The following is a 17,382-nucleotide window of genomic DNA, read 5'->3' on the forward strand; positions in this document are numbered from 1 at the left end:
GACTGCAAGGCACAGAGGTGAATTTGACATTTTCTCTCTCATTACCAGAATTCAACTGCAATGGAAGCAATAAAGATGTGACCTTCACAATACAGGTCATAAGCAATTTTAGATGAGCACATGCTTTAAAAACTCATAAACTACTGGACCTCTGAGTGAATTAAATAAATCCTAAGACTTGCAAGCTTCTCAGCTTCCTTAGCACAGCAAAATGCTCTAAATTCTGGGCAGTCCTTTTGGGGACACTGAAGAAACATTTTATGAGGTTAGTGCATCGGGCTTTGCGGATGCTGTCACACAAGTTACAGACCATGTGCGCACTTGTCCACTTACAGAGTGGGGGCATGCGTCCTTTCACAAGTGAGCTTCAATCTTTACCTTTACCAAAGGGAAGGAAGGGGAAGTGGCTGGCTGCAGTGATGTAGGTTAATCCTTGTAATGCTACATGAAGGTGCTGTGGAAGGCAGAACCTTGTCTGTGGCAGTCAGGATCACTCGGTATGTCTGTACAGCCTAACTCAGTGCAATACAGACGTATAAGAACTAGTGTAGGTAATAAACTCAGGAAAGCAAAAAAAAAAAATAAATTGAGATGTCCATTTACCAAGGTAATTGGGGCCCTGCTAAACTGACCATATTGCTTCCACTTCTAAGCCAGCTCAGGAATCTCTGCATGGTACTTCTATCACAGAAACAGGTCTGCAGGGTGACATTTGCTCCCCCTTTTTTATGGGACATGTGTGCAAGCAGCTATGTGGGAAGAAACTCACTTCAGGTGTCCTGCATTGATCCAGAGGAGCAGAAGTAAAGAAAACACCTGGAACCTAATACTTGTATTCTTGAGAAGAAGTTAGTTTAATCACAAACAGCTTCTTGTCTTCATTAGATGGAGTTATTTCTTCTTTTAAAATCTCACATTTTATCCATACTTATTATATTGCATCAGAGAAAAACGAGGACTACCATTTTAAAAAAGCATTGCAGTTATATATGAAAGGCCACTGTTGCGCTAGTAACGGCTTCCCCTCACAGTTTAGAGTTGAGCTGTGTCAGCATCTTCTCGAGCTTTATTGCTAGCGCCATGTTACCTTTAATCCTTAATTTTCCTGACATGAAGGCCAGGGTTGGCTTTAGTTTACCTAAAAAGAAGACACAGAACCATCAGAAAAAGAAAAAGGAACTGGAGACAGCCCGTGCACAGGAAAATGTAATGCTACTACAGCGAGACCTAGCAGCTATATCGCTACCGAGCTCTGCTGTTAAAAGCAGTGCCCATTTAGGAGACACACATTAGAGATGTGCAGAACCGCAAGTCCAACAGATCGACTGGATTCTTTCTGAAGCTACACTCGTGGCTACAATTTCAGTACCTGGTTAACAAAAGCGGTACAAGCTTTTGTGCTCTTGCTGCTCACAGAACAGCAGAGCTCAGAGAAATCCAAGGAGTTCTATCCTACACCTTCACTTGCGCCGCGGAAAGCCGAAAACTCCTCCCTCCCAGGACCACAAAGCGAGGAGGCTGTCCATTCGCCCATCAGCAGAAGGTTTTCTGGGCGCCGGCACCTGCGTCCGCCCTGGCAAATGCCTTTGTCACTCACCTGTGAACATTTTCACAAAGTCAGCACTCGACATGCTCATAACCACATCGGCCGTCACAGGAGGCTTTCCGAAACCGGCGCTGCCGCCCTTGGTTTTCAGGTCAATGTACCAAGTGCCTCCGTCATCACCTGAACAGACAGTGGGGAGAGGTGACAAGGCAGCAAAGAGCGCTGTGCCCTCCCTACTCCTCCCTGCCAGACGGACGCCGCCGTGTCCCTTTGGAGCAGTTACTCCATCGTACGTACGCTGGCGGGGCTCTGCAAGAAGTTACCACTTGCCCCACGTCCTGCGTGCACGCAAAGCCAGCCTCTGGCAGACGCCCCGCGGCACCACGGATCGGGGACACGGGCAGAAGCGCCCGACAGCAGCACTTTGCTGACAGAGCTGGTGGCAGCCGGCGCTCTCAACATGACCCTGCGAGCCCCCCTGTCTATCGCCATGCTAACCCCGTGCCGCAGGGCCAGCACCGCGACAAAGCCTGCCTGCCTGTGCCGGCAGCGGCAGCAGCTTCCCGCGTGTGCTGAAGCTGGTCCTGAGAAGGAGCATCACAGGGGAGAGAACGACGGGAGCATCACAGGGGACAGAACGAAGGGAGCATCACAGGGGAGAGAACGACGGGAGCATCACAGGGGACAGAACGAAGGAAGCATCACAGGGGACAGAACGAAGGGAGCATCACAGGGGACAGAATGAAAGGAAAGGGGGTCTGTTCCTGGATCAGCTTGAAAAGGTGAGTGTTTCTGCCTGAAAACACCATGCGCCTTCTGCTAGGAGCATGAGCACAGGAAGGTTTTACAAGCGATGGTCTTACCAGATAATTCAAACTGAAAGACACCCTGAGTGCTTCTCACATACTCTTCGCTCATTGCCCCCTGAATAACTCTGAATGTTTCTGCAACAGGACTCAACGGCTTGGCTGGAGCAGGTTCAGTGTTCACCGTAGCTCCATCTGGTCCTTCACGCTGGGATCCGCTTAATTTCCTCTCTTCTTTGAATGCTTGGGAAGCACCTACAAGAAAGAGATTGTTTTTCTCTTTCAAATGCAAAACACTTTAAAACTGCATATAGAAACATGCCTAGAGAATTCCGTTTGAAAAGATTTAAACTTCCCAGTAGGGAAAAGGAGTATTTTTCCATTTCAGTATTAATGCTGATAAAGGATGGGGTTTGCACCTGGGAATCTGAACAGGTGTAGAGCACTAAAGGTAATTCTGCAATATATTTCACTTCCTAATACATCAAAAAAAAATTCTAATTCTGATTGTTCACAGTTAATTACCAAGGCTTACACAGCACGTTGTTTTCTAATGCAATCCATACACTCCTGACAGCACTCACAAAAAAACCAAACCAACAGTGTCTTTAATAAATAACTCTTTCACCTCAAAATACTTCTGTCTTGTCTATCTTGCTAAGAACATGAATGTTTTCACTAATTCTTCTGCAAAGGCTTCTAAGCTGTAAATCAATTCACTGCTTTAATCAGCATTTTACTATACTGCAGTCAACACGTACAGTTAACAATAAAGGACAGCACTGGCAATTTTTACAAGGCTGATCAAGTTGAACACCCTCTAAAAATGTTGTAGAAAGTCTCTTAGGTGGCTTAAGTATCAAAAAATTGTTAGGAGTATCCCGTGAGCCCCTACTAAATAACCAGCATTGGGAGGCCCAGGGAACTAACACCATCTGTCCCTGCAGAACAGTCCTCGTGCGATCGCTCAAACAGTATTTCCAAGGGAAAGGGACTCTGTTCAAACTTTGCCTCCTCTGCCTTTCTCTTATCCCTATTTTGGCGCTCCTGCAAAACTTGTTCAGTGTTATTAGTTGCCCTCCAACTTGACACACTACAATTCTGAAAAAGCAAAAACGATGCTTTTCTAAGAAAAGATTTCTGCATTTTGTCTCAGAGACTGTAAATCATGCAAGTTTCATGTACAAAGCAACAGAGACTGTTTTTTGTATAAATTTATCAAGACAGATCATATGACACTCCTGCAAAATGTTCTGTTTGCCATTTAATTTCTTTTTCCAGCAATATTTGCCTGTGACCTTCATACCACCACAACTAAGATGGTTAAAAAAGGATTCTTCAAAATAAGGAACTAATTTTATACCCTGAAAGTCCTGCAGGAGAAAACATTTCTTCCCTAGCTTTAAGTACAGAGTCACTTCCATAAATCATACCCTCCAAATGAGAAAAGGGTTTTTGTCAAATAGCTTGAATGGTGCCCAATCTCTTGGGAGAAAAGAAAAAAGAAAAACCAACTTGAAATAGACACGGCATTCATTATTGTCAGAAATGATCAACTTGTACACACATCGCTTTCCCTACCATATCCTTCTTGTTTCACGGCTGTCATGTCAGTTGCAACATCCAAGAAAAAGTCAGGCATCAGGGGGTGACCTAGAAGGCAGGAAAAATGTAATAGTAAGTCCAAGTAAAGTGGAACAGCACAAACAGGAATCCATTTCATATGAAACTACAGCCAAATTTATAAGTAAATAAACTACAGTTTGAAGGAAAGACAAGCATGAAATAACATGTTTAGAGTTTGGTTCATTTAAAAACTGACCTAGAAGCCTCTTAAGTTGCAATGAAAAACATTTGAAGAAGGGAAAAAAAAATAAATATCTATCTCACTAGTGGTAAATAGCGATATATACATCTACAGTGCAGGTACATTTTCTTTTCATTAAAGTATTTTTTTAATTTAATAGGCACTTGATGATTAAAATCTCAGTGGACTCATATGTGCTTGCTAGGAAGGCATGTTCTGAAAGCTGAGGCAAAGCAACTTTTTACAGACTAATTTAAAAGCCCCTAGAAACAGAACTATATTAATATTCTCCATACATCCTTCCTGGACTTACTCCTAATCTTAAAGATCTGTTTTACCTGGTGCAATTGCATAGACATCAAAATCCTTAACTCCTTCTTCTCTCAGCAGAACTTCATCAATAATGAAGTTTCCAGTGAAACTTTTTGGTTTTGTTAAAATGCAATATGCAGCATCTGCAAGGATGTCAGTTTTCCTGCACTGTTTTTCTATTCCAGCTCCTCCAAGCATATCCATAGCAGCCGTATGTATAGCTATAAAGTTTGGAAAGTAAGAAAATAAAGCTTTAACACTGACAACATGAAATTCACATGTCTTTAGCAAGCACACAAACTGTCTTCCTTCATGCCAAAGGGACCTGTAGGAAGACAAAGCTATGAAATACTACTAACCAACAAAGAATCCTCTACAAGCACCAGTAAAAAAAGAAAACTATTAAAGGAACCAAAAAGTGGAATAATGGGCAGGACTTTTTATGACATTCACATCCCTCTCTCCTTTTATCAGTGCACCTGCCCCAGCTCCCGCCCCACACCATGGATTTCCTGTAGGTTATTCAGGAGATGAAAAACCAACAGGACAACTATTTGTCTCAAAGTGAATATATGATACATCAGCCATTCAGAGGTATCTCCTTTGATGATTATCACACTGAAAATCTGGCTTAATTTTAGCCTTGTAATAACTCCCATGAGATACCAAAGCGTCTCTCCTAAGTTAATGAGAAACCAAATAGCAAAACCCCAAATAATTGGTTCAATAGTCCACAGAAAGGCTGTGTTAGAACCAAGAATAAAATCCAGATCTCCTAATCTTCTGGTGGTTTTATTAACAAATTCTACTAAGTTCTGCACCATTCCATTAGTCGTCTTTATGCTTCCTGCAAGGGAGCTACTAACACTGTGGCATGTTCCAGTCTAAGTCTGTAATCTGCACTTCCAGGCTGAGGTATCTATTTCATTTTTCTTTCATCCTCTTCCACAGAACGGCTGTTTCATTGTAGCTTTTGGCATTTGCCATGTTACTGTTTTCTCCTCATACAGTTCTGCTTCATGACTTTTTCCCATCTGCTGTTTAAGACTCTACACTCCACCCCCAAGTTTTGGGACAGATTCGCAAATCCTCTCCTACACCTGGGACTGGCAGATCCTAGAGGTGGAAGTTTAAACCTGATTTTAAATCACTTTTGTCCTCTTTTCTGTGTTTCCATTCCACACAAAGTAATGGCAGCTTTGATGCAGAAATTATTCCAACATCTGTTAAGAAGCAAGGAATAAGCACTGTGCAGGACACACCTATCTGAGCTGGACCATCCACCTTCCAAAGTAGGAACTGAGAAAAAGGACTGCAGTCTTCAATGGTGGCCAGGGAGATCCTGACAAAGTGTTTTCTGGAAAGTGCAACAGTGGGTAGATGGCCTCGCTGACTCCCGTGTTTTACTCTTCTATGGTGAGGATTAGCCCCTAGGTTTCATTTACCTTTGACCAACTTCAGCTTCTTTTTTTTCAAATCAACTGAACCGCTATAAATATGCACCTAAATAAAAAGTGGCCAATAGATCTATACTGTACATATGGTTTATACTGTACATACACCTAGGTCCCCCTAGGTCTTTTTCTGATTTTTTAGGAAATAAATTTGCCTTTCTTTGGTCCTCTGAAATGTGATCTGTCCTGCAAGATTTTTAATTTTTTTTAAATAACTATCAACAGTTCAGAGATTATTTCTGTCAAATACTCTGATGAAATTTACCAGGTTCTGTTGTCTTGAATATATTCCACTACTCTGAGGATTCATTAACCTGTTCACTTTTCCTGGCCCATGCTTCTGCTGCTTCTCTGTTAGTGTCAACTACTATTCTTCTGAGCACAGTAAGCCTATGTGCACAGACTGAGGCAAAAAGGTTTTAAACAGGTAATGCCTCATAGTCTGGCTGCACATTGTTCCACCTATTTCATATAAAGTGCTGCTGGTTTTCCTCTAATGCACACAAAGAGCCTTTCACTTCTGTCCCAGGATACCTCTATCATTCATACGCACTCTTGGTGACAGGATTGCCCCTTGCCCTTTTCGTAGGCTTCTTCTTTCACTTTTAGATAAATGGAGAGCTCCTGGCTTCTTATTACCAGCATGCTTTCATGTTTTTAAAGAGTCGGATTAATCAACAGATAATGGCATCCATACTAGCACTGACGCTAATCACATTTGTTTGAGATTATAGTGGATTTTTTAATTAAGAACTTTGTAACTGTATTTTAGATATCATGGAAGTCTGTAACTCTCTCTCCCTGGCAACCACAGGAAAGTAGTTAACTTTCTCACTTTTGGAAGAGAAACCTTTCGAAAGAACATTTTTTGTACTGGAGAATTTGCACATTATTATTCTCTTTTATACTTGGGGGCACATTAGTTTTCACAGAGGCATCACTGATTTATACAAACTTCAAGAGCTCATCTAATGTTTCTAACTGTCTTAAACCAAATGAGCAAGAATGGATTCAGCAAATACAAAGCTCTAGACCTTATAGAAAGGTTAATTACTTTTTAAATTACTTTGCAGCGTCTCACAGAGTATATTATTAGAATATACTATTGTCATTTGTAAACTGAATCTTCCTGCACTTCCAAGCCTCACGTTCTGCAGGTTCCTGAGGGGAACAGATATTAACTGCACTCTATAACAAGTGCCAGCTTCTGCAGGGTTATCCTCTTACTTATTTTAGGAGGTACAAATATGTTACCAAGGACACAGTAGCACTCTAGAGCACAAGAAAAAGATACTACTTTCTTTGGTTTGGGTTTCCGCCCCAATAAGAATGTCAGATTTTGTAGAAGTTTAATTAATACCATCACAGACATCCTTTAATACCAGACCATACCTGGGGCACTGGTACTGTTACTGACATTTGGAGTGCTACAGCATATGAAAACACTGGAAAGAAATAATGTATTCAACTATGCAACTTAACACTTAATGTAACTTCTCTGCCTATAAGGTTAGCCATCCCTCTGAAAAATTTTTCATTGTCAGCAGGTGGACAAATTCTCCTAGGTTCTGTTTTCCCTTGCCATGAAACACAAGAGTCTGAATTACTCAGATGGGTGGGGGAAAACACCTACATTGCAAAATAAAGACCTAGTATAACCAGCTGGTCTCTGCAGGAAGAATTCTTTAGCTCTCAACCGTACATTGGGACCCATAAAACCACCAACTCGTTTCCACAACAGTAGTGGATGTTTTCTCCAGCATATCCAGAATCACGGAGAGAAGGCGCTGAAGAATCAGAAAGCTGTGGAGGGTGCACATAATATGCCTACGCAGCATGTAAGTATGTGCATTTACAAGACACAGGTAATCTTGCAACACTTTTTGTGTGAGAAAGTAATGTTGTCTGCAGCTTGATACCACGTCTCTGTCTGAATGAGATACTCTGGATTAATTCCTTCACTGTTCCTAACTCTCCTATACAATTTACATTACTTAGTCAGTGACCAAAAAACACAGAATGGTAGGTAAAAGATCACCTCTCCTAATGGAAAACCAAATTACTCCTACATACAGGTCTCTGAGGAGATGTAAAACCCATTTAGCAGTGGTGTTTTAGGGACAAGCCAGGCAGGATGAGCATGAGGTCTAGGGAGCTAAAGGCTTTAAGAAGCAAGTTTCATGGCTCTCTTTCAGATTACAGAGATAGATCCCGGGAAATCTCCATTGAAACTTTTCTGAGGTTTCCCTGGAGCACTCAAGAAGCAAGTATATGGAAACAAGTGCATGTTTCTTCTAACTCTTTCAGAAATAAAAAAAACAAAAACAACAGAGACCCAAAACCTGAAAGGTTAGCTTCCACTCCACTGCCAGGAAGGCAATCCAGACGCTGAAGTTACACATGCAGCTGCCTTCAGTACATCAAAGATGAAGAGCTTATCCTCTTCAAAATAGACAGTATAGGTTTTCTGATGATGTAACTATCGTGAATGACATGATTATCGTTCAAAAAGTCAATCCCTTACCAAAATATTCCTATAGGTAAAACTCATAGTGTGAGCAGAATTATGAGGCATCCATTTACTGGAAGAATTTAGGATGCAACCATCCAGACCAATGAAAAACGACCAGGTCTGTCAGACATACTAACCCAAGTGTTCAACTGAGTATTACCTAGAGTATTTAAGCAAAGAAACTCAGCTGATTTTGTCTGAAATAATTAAGTCTTGCTCATATTCCTCACTTTAGAGGAAGAAAAATCAGAGAGTTCTAGTTCACACTAGAAGTTAAAAGGGGCCTGCAACTCCTAACAGGAAAATGTTGAAAAGTGTCTGGGTACAAACACTTCTTACACTGGAGCACTAGCCCCAGAAGAGGATCTTGGTTCATATTTTTATTTCTTATTCCTTCTTCCATCCCTCCACTAGTTAAGGGAATAAACTCTGCTGTTGTAATGTTTCATAACACAATGACTGGGCTAACACCTTATTAAAGGGCAGGATTACCCTCTGTCTTTACTGATTTTAACATCAGTATCATTTCCGCACATAGATGTATTTGGGGTGAAGAGACTGGCCTCTTTGGCAAACAGCTGACCAGACCTCAAACAGCAGCCCTGATCCTCACTGACCTACAGACAACAAACTGCAGTTAATACAACATGGGAGCATCAAGTTGCCTTTCTTCCTTAGAGTTCTTTAATTTCCTGTGACTTGCAAGCAGATGGTTCTGTGAACAACCGTTTGATGGCCCACTGCAACAAAACTTGTAGGAACAGGGATTTTCTTAATTATTTCTGCATTTTCAGAGGTATATATCTTGTCAGTTCCATCTATGCTCTGGCAATTTAACTAGCAAGGAATTCTAAATAGTACTACATACACAAACATTTAATACCTACTAATGAAAACATGCTAATGCTTTTGTGATTCTGTCCAAACCAAAACTTTGAGTGCATGGGAAAGAGCAGACAAGCCAACTGAAAGGGTTGAATGGGTTGCAAACCAGCTGAAGATGAGTTTGGATTAAAGTGGCAATGGTCTAGTGAGAACTAGGAATGAAAACCAGCACTCATGCAGGATGAACAAAGAATATGCAAAATAACTGCTCAGTCTCCTGAATCAATTCCAGAAGTCTGAAATATATTCAAAGTGAAACAAAACAAGCTGTAGAAGAAAAAATACAGAAAGTCATTATTTTAGTACCATTACAAAAAAAAAAAAAAAAATCACCTGTTTTAGGCCATAAAGCATTGACAGCAACCTCTCCTCTAAATTCTTCTGCCATTCCCAAGACACACATGGACATCCCATATTTAGAAATAGTATAAGCTAAGACAAGAAGCATAAAAAAATATAAAAATTTACACTCAATCAACAGAACTTTAATTATGAAGGAAAGAAAAACAAATGATGTGTTCATAAGGAAAACTAAGTTTTGGGGGACAAAACAGTATCTTCCTAGAGTCAAAATCTCTCCCTTTTCCCCACCACCCCCAGCAGATACAAACTGTAGTCTGCCTTTTTTCACTACAAATAAAATGAGCGCTACATGTTTTGACAAAAACAGCTGAAGCCTAGCTATATGGTGGGTTTGTTGTGCTTTTTACACACAGCACACTGACAAGAGCGCTCCATTTATTCAAGAGACCTAAGGCATGCTGCTAATGATCAAACTAGTATTCTACAGAAAACAAAAGAAAAGCCAGGGGTGGGGGGGGCGGGGAGTGGAGGCTGGGCAGGGAGAATATTATTAACCCTTGTCATTTATTTTGAGAAGAGAAACTTTTGGGGGGAAAGAACTGGGACTGGCTGGAGGAGTTTTACATGACAAGTGTCCAGAATTGAAAGGATTTTTTTTTTTACAGCTTTAAAATGAGCAACATTAACCTCAAGACAAAATGGGTTCCCTTTCCCCCCTCAAAATTAATTTCCATTCTAAAAGACAACATTGAGCTTCATCTCTACTAAATCAAATGTGAAGCTGAGTCGGTAAGAAAATAGATTTTGGGATCAATCTCTATTTGGCACAGAAAATATTTTGCAGTCTTAAGAATTCCCATGAAAAAGCATAGACTCTTAACTTGAAAACATTGTTGAAAACATAAAGGATGTATTAGGCCATAAAACCTCCACTACATTTTCCCACAAAATTATTTCTTTTGGGTTATGTACAAAACACTCTGGGGAACTGTTAGTACCAGTCTGTATATAGTGCTAAAGATACAAGATCTAGGCTGGCACTCCTGTACATTTCACCAGGTATTTATGTGGTTCTCAAAAAATAACAACAAAGGCTCTGAATGCTACTCACCACAATGATTTTTGAACCACATGGGATTCAGATTCATAGGTGGGCTGAGGTTCAGGATATGGGGGTTCCTACTCTTCCTCAAGTGGGGAAGGCAAGTTTTAGACCTGAAAGATAGATGCAGACAAATCAGTCACCTCTTATTTTATGGAACACCTATAATTACACTAAAAACCATACTAGCAGACCAGTATTTTCATTTTCGTGGAAGTCCAATACTAAGCTGAGACCCTGCCCATGTATCAATTATTTAACTGACATAAAGAACAACAACAAAAAAATATGTCCTAGCTCACTTATGTCAGGCCTGGTATTCATTCCGGCTAACTGGACCACATTCTCCAAATAGTGCAGCAGCATCTACTAATGCTGATTTTCCAGATGCTCAGAAGCCATAATCTCCTTGTAATAGTTCTGGTAGGGGCAACAAAACACTATGAGGCAACAAGCGAAATTAACAGTGCAGAGCATCATTTAGTCATAAATATATTCTCTTCTGATCCCATACCTGTTTATTCTTTAAAACCACATTAAAGAAATAATACTGTATAGTGAAAGTCTATTACAAATATTCCAATCAAAACTGAAAACCTATTCTTTGCTGACTGGAAGACTCACTATTTCATTCAACTTAGAATTTACATGTATCTGTAAATAGTAACTTTTACTTTATTAGAAACCATCTTTTGACTTCACTTCTAGCACTAGGGTACATGTTTGCATTTCATTTCAGCTGGAGAATTTTTAATCAAGCTTCACAGGGAGAATAGCACCGCAGTGGACTACACTACTGACCTACTAATCATACATTTCAACAGGACCCACGCATACTGTCAGCCACAGAGGGGACACCTACTTTCAGCTTACCAATTCTATCACTTATCCCACCTACTGAATCTATTTCCAAAAAATGAGCAAAATAAGGACCACAGGAATTGTGAAATCAAATCTTGGTCTGTTAATTTAAGTAAGTGATAGGATTGATAAGCTGAAAGTAGGTGGAGAACACTTTAGATCATTAAGTTACATCTTTAGCATTTCTAACTATGGTTAAGTTATATAATGTCTCTAAAGATGAGAAAGAAGCTTATGAGAAGGAAGCTGACAAACAAGATGTTGCACTTGATGTATGCAAAGAGTTAGTCATTTTGCTTGAAATGAAAGGGCAGACACCATTTAGCATAGCCAAGCTGGAGCTCCATTTGAAATAAACTAGTTTCTGCTTCCTACCTGCATAGAGGGGTTTGTGAACACTTAAAGACTACAGCAATAAGGTTCCTGTTTACTCCAACTTGCAATTAATTCTTGCAAATATTAATTTCAAATCAGTTGGCCAATAACTGAGCAATTTCCTGTGAGCACATGCAGAATACTTGCACTTCGACTCTACGGCAGCAAGACAGCTACACAATTCCTCAGAAAAACTGAGATAACATAATGCATTTTGTTTTTACTTTCCTTCCTTCTCTCAGCACTTACGTAAGGTAGGTTCCTCGTACATTGACATCCATCATAAGATTGACCTTCTTCGTTTCTGTTTCCAAAGTGCCAGTCAAAGAGATGGCGCTTGCATTGTTCACCAAAATATCAATCCCTGGTTTTAAAATAAGCCATTTCATGTTAGCATTTAAAGATAAAAAGCACGAGTAAGGCAGGCTGTTCTTTTCTCTTGTTGTTTGAACAATCTCCCCAACACATCAGCATACCTCCAAAAGTCTTCACAGCTTTCTCCACGGCATTAATAATTTGCTGTTCTTCCCTCACATTAACAACGCATGGCAAAGCCTTTCCTCCAGCCGCCTCAACTGCACAATGATAAAATTAAACATTTAAAAATTTGCTATCAGATAGAACAAATAGCATAAACCTACTGAGAATCTCCCATTCAATGACATGTTTCAAGAAGGCATTGAAAATCACATTCTCAAATTGTGACCTTTTTACATGTTGCGTAAAGAACAGGGAAGCCAAAACCAAATCTTAACACTAAGAATGTGTATGGTATACACATACATCCCAAGTAACATAGCATTTTCACATCCATACGCACACATCTTCATTACAGTAATATTTTGATACCTCCCAGCATTCCTGGGAAGCAAGAGAAGCACTAAGCTTATCTTATTAAAGGTGAATTGGAGCTAAGAGAGTTTACACAGTTTTCCACTCAGGCTGACAATTAAGCTAGGGCATACACTCAGCCCAGCACCTGAAGCCCACCCTCCTTTATTACAACTTACTCTCTGCTGCAGCAGTGTAGATAGTCCCTGGAAGAGTAGGATGGGGCTCAGCTGTCTTGGCAGCTATCACAATGTTTGCACCATCCTTGGCAGCTTTCAAAGCAATGGCTTTGCCAATGCCCCTGCTTGCGCCTGTGATGAAGAGAGTGCATCCTGCTAGTTTCCTAAAGGCGGAGGGGGAAGTGGAGGGTAAAGAAGAGAGAGAACAAAGCAAAACTTGTAAATCATTGACTGTTAACATTCTTTAAGGGCAAAAGTAATTAGCACAGTCTTCCAACCAGACAAATGCCTTCATCGTTTTGCTAAGAAAGCAGCCCCTACATACAAAAGAAATGGCTACAGCTACAGCAAAGTAGAGTACCGCCGAAGGTAAGACCATTCCCCGAGCTTGCAAACGCTATAAAGCAAGATGGTTACACAGGTCACCCAATCACATTTCTCCCTTTTTGTAAAACGGCCCAACACACTGTTTACAACAGAGCTGCTATGCTCGCCAAAATTGGAAAAGCAGTAAGTTGTAAAAACGAAATGCCATTTTCTAATGAGACAACACAACTACATAGCTCTCTGTAATTTACTAGACACACCCTTCTAAACAGAAACAACTGCTGTCTCAATGTGGCATAAAGTTCAAGTCCAGAACCACAACACTAATGCAGAGTGCCACACAAAAGTGCCACAACCTTGATTTTCAGAAATTACAATTATTTCTCTTAAAGGTTTAACACTAAACTCAAGTTGCCCAGTAACTACATCTAATCTAAGGGGTCCCCCCCAAAATGGGTCCAATCAAAACCTCTGGAAAAACTAACAAGTTTTAGAGTGTTAGAAGGATGCCTGGCTTACACAAACAATGTCACTGAATTTCTGAAAAGCAAAAGATCAACTCCAGTTTAAAGCATATTTGTCAATAAAGCCTCTTAGATGACAGGTTTTCCATATGAAGTAATGTGCGCTTCAGTGTTCTGCATAAAGCTTTTGCTGCTTTCCACAACTCAGTGGAAAAAAACAAGAGGTCCAAGTTTTCCACTCCAGTTAGAGAATGCATATAAACTATGCGCTACAGCAACTTCACTTTTCACTCACATCACAAACACTATACACCAGCTTTCAAGTTTGCATTAGTTTTTCTTTCAGTCTGGGCCGGACTTGACTTACTACTGTTTCTCCAGGTCTGTTTTTTTCCCTCCAATCCAAGAGCATCCCTCTCTAAAACACTCTCTAGCAGGGCGTTTGGTTTCAGAAGGCACAAAACAGGGATGGTGCGGGGAGTGGGGGTGATCTTCCCCTGCAACGGCATGGTTAGGCATCTGCGGGGTCCCAGGAACTCAAGGAAGCCCTGCAGGTGCCATTTCAAACAGCTTTCCTCTGCAAAACTGGGTCCTAGAGAGGCACAGGAAGAAAAATCTCAAAACAGCACAGCAAGTCACAAAAAACTGCTGCTGGGAGTCGAGTCACACACACACTGAGGCAAGTTCATCTCTGGAATCCGTAGTCAGACTGTAAAACTCAGCCAAATAAGGCCAGAACCTGGCTTCTACCTTCAACCAACTGACTGATACGAGGTCAGCACACTCCACCCCAGTCAGGGAAGAGGCAAATGGGGTCCTCGTGGCTCTGAAGGAGAAGGAAGCGGAGGAAAGCTGGTGGGGCTTTAAGACTGTCGAGGGGCAAGAGTGGTCCATTCAGGAAGACAAGCAGATGTACCAAGGGACCAGCATGACTACGCAGCGAACTCATGACTCAGTTCCCATGTACAAAAGTGTCATACAGGGAGCAGGACCAAGGACAGGCCACAAAGGAGGAGTTAGAAATATCACTGAGGCTTGTCAGGGTAGTGTCCGGAAAACCAAAGCTCACCTGCAGCTGAGGCTTGTGAAGGACATCAAGGGCACAGGGGCTTCTGCTGCTACACTAGTCATAAAAGCAGACCCTTTGCTCAATGGGGTGGGTGAAAGCAAGGCTTTCAACGCCATCTCTCACAATACTTTTGCATCCAATTTAAGATATTTTGGTCTGGATGGGTGCGCAGCCTGACGGGCAAAAAACTAACTGGTTCATCAGGCTCAGAGAGTGGTGGTTAATAAGTCATACTCTGCCCAGAGACCAGTAGCAAGTGGGGTACCACCTCTATTCTTGGACCAATCCTGTTTAACATCTTTATCAACAACCCGAAGGAGGTGACAAAATGCCCTGGGGGTGGACAACACCTGATTCACTAGCTTGAAGGCAGGGCTGCTATGCAGAGGGTCCCGAATAAGCTAGATGAACAGGAGCCTTGTGAAATTCAACAAGGACAGATGGACAGTCCTGCACCTGGGAAGGAGTCCCTGATACGATACAGGCTAGGGACTGAATGGCCAGGGAACGCTCTCCTGAAAAGGCCTTGGGGCACATGGCAGAGAGCAAGCTGAGCACAAGCCAGCAGTGTGCCTGGCAACAGCAGCCAGCAGCACCCTGGGCTACAAGAACACCATAACCAGAAGATCAAGGGAATGGACTATGCCCCTCTATTTGGCATTTATAAGACCACACTTACATCCTGTGATGAGTTTTGAGTCCCTCAATACAAGGTATATGTTGACAAATGGGAGCAAGTTCCATGAAGGAAGTCACGGATGGCCGGAGGCTCAGCATTTCTGAGAGAGGGACAGTTCAGCCTGGAGGACAGCTTTGGGGGGACCTAGCAGCAGCCCCCCAATACCTATGCAGTGATTGATGAGCTGGAGCCAAGCATACATGCTGTGGCACAGTGCAGGAGGATAAGAGACAACAAGCCCTTTCAAACTGAAAGAAGAAAGGTTCAAACTGGAGAGATTCAGACTGTTCTCCCCATGATGAAAGTCAGGCAACAGAGCAGGGGACCGAGCTGTTTCCAGCCTTGGAAGTTTTCAAGACCCGAACAGACAAAGCCCTGAGCAACCCTGTCTGATCTCCCAACTGACCTGGCTTTCAGCAAGAGGCTGGACTGCAGACCTCTCAAGGTCCCTTCCAACTTGAATTATCCAATGATCAAATCTGGAAAAGTCCACCGCCGATTCAACTCCTTTCCCCAAATTATTATTCTATTCAAAATGTCACAGAACATATTCTATTCATTCCAGTTACACTCTCTCTAGCTCTCTCCTCCAACCTTTCCCACACTGGCCATCACCCTCAAATCTTCTTTTTTCTCAGCACAACTGCACCTCCAGCTTAGATAAATCTCCTTCTTCTCCCTAGGCTTACAATCACCACTGACTACATTCACTCTCTGGAACCCCCTTCCTTCAGTTCTAGCTCCACAATCTCCAGTTCTGTCCCTACAGCCCACAGAAATAGTGTTCACCAAAATAAGCAAAGCCCTACTAACAGGAAAAATTTTTTCACTTCATCCCCTCTGAATCACTGAGCTGACTTGGTACAATCTCTCACACTCCTATGATTATTTTTTAAACATTCTTGCTTTGTCCTTGATTTTACTTCTAATTGTGTCTCACCCAAGAAGTTTCATTTATCCTCTGCAAGTTGGTGTGACAGCATCCACAAAGTCAGATGCACCAACCTCTTAAAATGGTTATTCACTGTCCCCAAAAGAACTGCCCAGAATTTAGAGCATTTTACTCTGCTAAGCAAGCTGAGAAGCTTGCAAGACTTAGGATTTATTTCTTAACTCACTCAGAGGTCCAATAGTTTACAAGTTTTTAAAGCATGAACTCGTCTAAAATTGCTTATGACCTGTATTGTGAAGGTCGCATCTTTCTTGCTTCCATTGCAGCTGAATTCTGGTAGTAAGACAGAAAATGTCAAATTCACCTCTGTGCCCCAAGTCTCGGGGATCTTGGGAAAAAATAAGACAGGTTCCTTTCTCACCAGGTGCAACTGCCAATACAGAAACCTGCAGGCCACAACAGGCACACTTTTTACTGCTCGCTTACACACAGGTTAGGAAATTAATGTATAAACCTGTTTATAACATACAGGAATAAACAATACCAACTCATCTCCCTGGCTGTTAGCAGCGCTGGCTGTGAAGAAAGGCAGAAAATGCCTCTAAATTAAGACCCTGTACTGGAAGAAAATTTGATGGCCAGGTCAGAAGGTACCGGCTTGGACTAAGAGAGAGAGAGAAAAATAGCTTAATATCGATTCCGTTACAGAAACGCCACCCAGCGTAGATGAGAGTCCCGCAGCAGCCATTCCCACCGCAGGGCCCTCCGCGCAGGGTCGCTGACCAGCGATCCCCACGAAGACTTCCAGGACCTCGGCGAGCCCCCCCCAGCGCTTCCAGCCTCTCCGCCGTGGGGGGAACTCCCCGAGCCGGACCCCTGACGCCACCCACGTCACACCAGCCCCGGCCGGCGCGACCCGCGGTGCGGCCAAAGCCCACGCACAACCCCGCGGGAGAGGAGCCAGGGCGGCGGGCGGCG

General features: G+C 42.1%; 1 protein-coding gene across 1 annotated transcript in view; it reads right to left on the reverse strand.

Moving 5' to 3' along the window:
* Positions 1–877: 877 nt before the first annotated feature.
* Positions 878–17,382, reverse strand: part of LOC104838449 (hydroxysteroid dehydrogenase-like protein 2) — a 22,374-nt gene continuing 5,869 nt past the window's right edge. The window contains exons 3-12 of the mRNA XM_010578188.1: positions 12,974–13,137; positions 12,440–12,538; positions 12,213–12,327; positions 10,737–10,840; positions 9,656–9,754; positions 4,498–4,692; positions 3,934–4,005; positions 2,410–2,607; positions 1,598–1,726; positions 878–1,138 (exon numbers count right to left, since the gene is read on the reverse strand). Of these exons, the coding sequence (XP_010576490.1) occupies positions 1,026–1,138; positions 1,598–1,726; positions 2,410–2,607; positions 3,934–4,005; positions 4,498–4,692; positions 9,656–9,754; positions 10,737–10,840; positions 12,213–12,327; positions 12,440–12,538; positions 12,974–13,137 (1,288 nt within the window). The 3' untranslated portion in view covers positions 878–1,025. The remainder of the gene's footprint in view (positions 1,139–1,597; positions 1,727–2,409; positions 2,608–3,933; positions 4,006–4,497; positions 4,693–9,655; positions 9,755–10,736; positions 10,841–12,212; positions 12,328–12,439; positions 12,539–12,973; positions 13,138–17,382) is intronic.

This window comes from Haliaeetus leucocephalus, unplaced genomic scaffold, assembly GCF_000737465.1.
Source record: "Haliaeetus leucocephalus isolate CR32 unplaced genomic scaffold, Haliaeetus_leucocephalus-4.0 Scaffold605, whole genome shotgun sequence".
NCBI classification, from domain to species: domain Eukaryota; kingdom Metazoa; phylum Chordata; class Aves; order Accipitriformes; family Accipitridae; genus Haliaeetus; species Haliaeetus leucocephalus.